This window comes from Colobus angolensis, unplaced genomic scaffold (assembly GCF_000951035.1).
Source record: "Colobus angolensis palliatus isolate OR3802 unplaced genomic scaffold, Cang.pa_1.0 Scaffold719, whole genome shotgun sequence".
Taxonomy (NCBI): domain Eukaryota; kingdom Metazoa; phylum Chordata; class Mammalia; order Primates; family Cercopithecidae; genus Colobus; species Colobus angolensis.
This window is the reverse complement of record NW_012120921.1, coordinates 87,239-90,981: the sequence shown is the minus strand read 5'-3', so window position 1 is coordinate 90,981 and position 3,743 is coordinate 87,239. Positions and strand designations below refer to the sequence as shown.

The window sequence follows — 3,743 nt, the reverse complement described above, 5'->3', positions numbered from 1 at the left end:
TGGCTAACACGGTGAAACCCCGTCTCTACTAAAAAAATACAAAAAACTAGCCGGGCGAGGTGGCGGGCGCCTGTAGTCCCAGCTACACTGGAGGCTGAGACAGGAGAAGGGCGGGAACCCGGGAGGCGGAGCTTGCAGTGAGCTGAGATTGCGCCACTGCACTCCAGCCTGGGCAACAGAGCCAGACTCCGTCTCAGAAAAAAAACAAAAAAAATAGATGGCACTTCCATTGAAACTTTTGCAGAATATTGACGGCTCTTTTATCAGATCTGATTAGCACCAGAGGACTGACAGCGGCATAGGCATTGACCACAAACTTGTGGACACCATAGATGACAGGGCCAAATACGCATAACGGCATTGTGGATGATGAGAGGGTGAAGTCCACTGAGTACATGAGCACAAAGAAATTCACCAGCATGAGGATAGTCTTGATGGCCATTTTCACTAGGGAGGTCCTTAATATAAGGCTGCTGCTGTGAAAGCGCTGGGAGTGCCTCTGATGCCTGGACAAAAGAATCAGCATGTATACACTTGAAAGGAGAATGATTCCTATGAAGAAGGCATCTCTGGATAACAACAGCATAAGAAATAGCACCCTGATGATGACATTCATTGGGAAAAGTATGCAATATTTGCTGATATTCAAAATTATCTGAGTCATTGGAATAACCTACAGTGTAGATTATCATATCACTACTGAAAGACAAATTGCTAAACCAAAAAACGAATAAGCCCAGGATATTGTTATTTGTAAATTTATGTTTAGATCTCACCAACCAGGAGGTTCTGGGGCTGATGGTAATGGCCTGCAGCATGCTCAGGAGGCAGGTGGTGCAGATAGAGAGGAACCTCATCACCTTGTGCACATAGAACAAAGCTTTACATCTAAAGTTATTCTGAAATTCAGTGACTCAAAGATGTGTGGAGACAAAATCTCCATTGCAGTGAAGAGCATTACTAGGTGGACAAAGGCCAAATGACTGGTGACCAGGGCATGGGTCTTAGGCCTGTGATCCTGAAAGAATGTAAAAATGTGGAAGAGAAGAAGGAAGATGTTAGCTGAGATTCCAATGCTAGCTTGATACTTTTTAAAAGATAACATAAGTGAAAACTGTGTTCATCCTAATGGCATAGAAGAAACATATTTTGTAGATCTGAAAAAAAAAATTGACTTCATATCATCAATGTTCTTTATTCAGTGTTTGAAATTATTAATGTCATTATTATTTTTATTTTACTCACTTATTCTTGATTAACCTTGACTATAAATTCTTAGTAATGTACCTCCTGCACTATTTTCTAAACCAAATAATTATATATATATAATTTTATATATATATTTTATATATATATAATTATATATATGTGCAATGAATACATTTGCAATCATGCCTGTATAAGGTGCACACTATATTCCTAATGTCCTTTGCCCTCCATCTTTAGAAATCATATTTTTATTATTTTGTGTTCTCTCATTTTATTTTTAGCACTCAATTCAGTGATAAGCATATAAAATGAATCACATTTGCACAGTTGGATTGAATAAAACATATGCTGAAGTGGAAAGACTCACTAAAACAAACAAAAATATATCCAATTGAGTCTTTCTCATGATCTATCACTTTGATACGGTTTATTCTTCACTCTTCCACAGTTTTTGATGCTTATGCTTCTACTGGGCCCACCATGATAATTCATAATAGTCTTCTTATTTTTCATCAGCATATCAGCAGTTTTGATCCCATCTGCAGCCTTATATTCTCTTTGCCATGAATTGTAATGTATTTCCAGTATCTAAGAACTTGGATGTAAGTATCTTTTTTAGGGAATGGGGAACGATATTCTGTTTACCCAAACCCTAATTAACTGTATGTCTTAGAAATGGTCCTGGTGCCCTCCCATTTTAGTTCACATCCCAGAGATTTATCATGTGAACTCTCTTCATCTCAAAACAAAATTTTTAATATTTGCCTCTCAGTTATCAACAAGATAAACACTACTTTTAATCATTTTATTTCAACCAAGAGGTTGCATTAAGATAGTCACACATGGTTCTTTTTCCTGAGACTTTACTTGATACAAGAATGTCTGTCTCAAATGAGAAAGCTAATGCCTCTCAAGTTTTCTTGGGATATCCTCAATACCATAATACCTTGTAAAATTTTGCAAGACAATTTTGCAGTTTCCGTTTCATGTTATTTGAACAGGATTCAGGTATCATTGTATCATTTTACTTTAATCCATGGGTAAAAACAATTTAGCTTCATGCATGAAATATAAAAAACAGTAAATTAGCACAAATTGGGGGAGGATGAAAGTGTGTCTGGTTATATATTCAAAGTCGTTTATCATTACACTGTCCCACAAATAAAAATACGAAAGACAATGCAAACATCTTGACACTTAGTATTCTTCTCTAATAATCATAAGTGACTGAGGTAAAAAATATATTGCTTTAAAACCACCAGATATGTTTGATTTTATAAAGGAAACATCATCTAGGTGATTAAATGGTTATTACTCTCTCTACAAAACTTTAGTAAGTGAATCCATTTATCGTAAATGTCAGAATCAAACAATGAAAAGTTCCCACCAACATGCATCTGCACCATCAGCACAGTTGAGTGCTGCTGTCAAGTTGAAATCAGAAAAAGAAAAAAACAAGATGAGGCACCAAGATGGCTGAATAGGAACAGCTCTGGTCTACAGCTCCCGGTGTGACTGACACAGAAGACAGGTGACTTCTGCATTTCCAACTGAAGTACATGGTTCATCTCATTGGCACTGGTTGGACAGTGGGTGTAGCCCATGGAGAGTGTGAACCGCAACAAGGCGGGGCGTCGCTTCACCCGGGAAGTGCAAGGGGTTGGGGGATTTCCCTTTCCTAGCCAAGGGAAGCCATGAAAGATGGTACCTGGAAAATCGGGACACTCCCACCGTAATACTGCACTTTTTTGACAGTCTTAGCAAATGGCACACCAGGAGATTATATCCCACACCTGGCTTGGCGAGTCCACGCCCATGAAGCCTTGCTCACTGCTAGCACAGCAGTCTGAGATCTAACTGGGAGGCAGCAGCCAGGCTGGAGGAGGGGCATCCGCCATTGCTGAGGTTTGACTAGGTAAACCTTTGATGCTAGGAAGAAACTGCATCACCTAACAGGCAAAATAACCAGCTAACAACATAATGACAGGATCAAATTCACACATAACAATATTAACCTTACATGTAAATAGGCTAAATGCCCCAATTAAAAGACACAGAATGCCAAATTGGATAAAGACTCGAAGCCCATCAGTGTGCTGTATTCAGGAGACCCATCTCACATGCAGAGACACACATAGGCTCAAAATAAAGGGATGGAGGAAGATCTACAAGTAATTGAAAAACAAAAAAAGGCAGGGGTTGCAATCCTAGTCCCTGATAAAACAGATTTTAAACTAACAAAGATCAAAAGAGATAAAGAAGGCCATTACATAATGGTAAAGGGATCAATTCAATAAGAAGAGCTAACTATCCTAAAAATATATGCAACCAATACAGGTGCACCCAGATTCATAAAGCAAGTCCTTAGAGACCTATAAAGACACTTAGACTCCCACACAATAATAATGGGAGACGTTAACACCCCACTGTCAACATTTGACAGATCAACGAGACAGAAAGTTAACACAGATATCCAGTACTTGAACTCAGTTCTGCATCAAGCAGAAGTAACAGACATCTACAGAACTCTCCAC

General features: G+C 38.7%; 1 protein-coding gene across 1 annotated transcript; it reads right to left on the bottom strand.

Annotated features, from left to right (window-relative positions):
- Positions 1-193: 193 nt before the first annotated feature.
- On the bottom strand, positions 194-1,105 carry LOC105501476 (putative vomeronasal receptor-like protein 4). The gene is given in 3 exon segments (XM_011927452.1): positions 194-662; positions 664-907; positions 910-1,105. Coding segments are annotated over 3 exon segments (909 nt in total).
- Between the last annotated feature and the right edge of the window lie 2,638 nt (positions 1,106-3,743).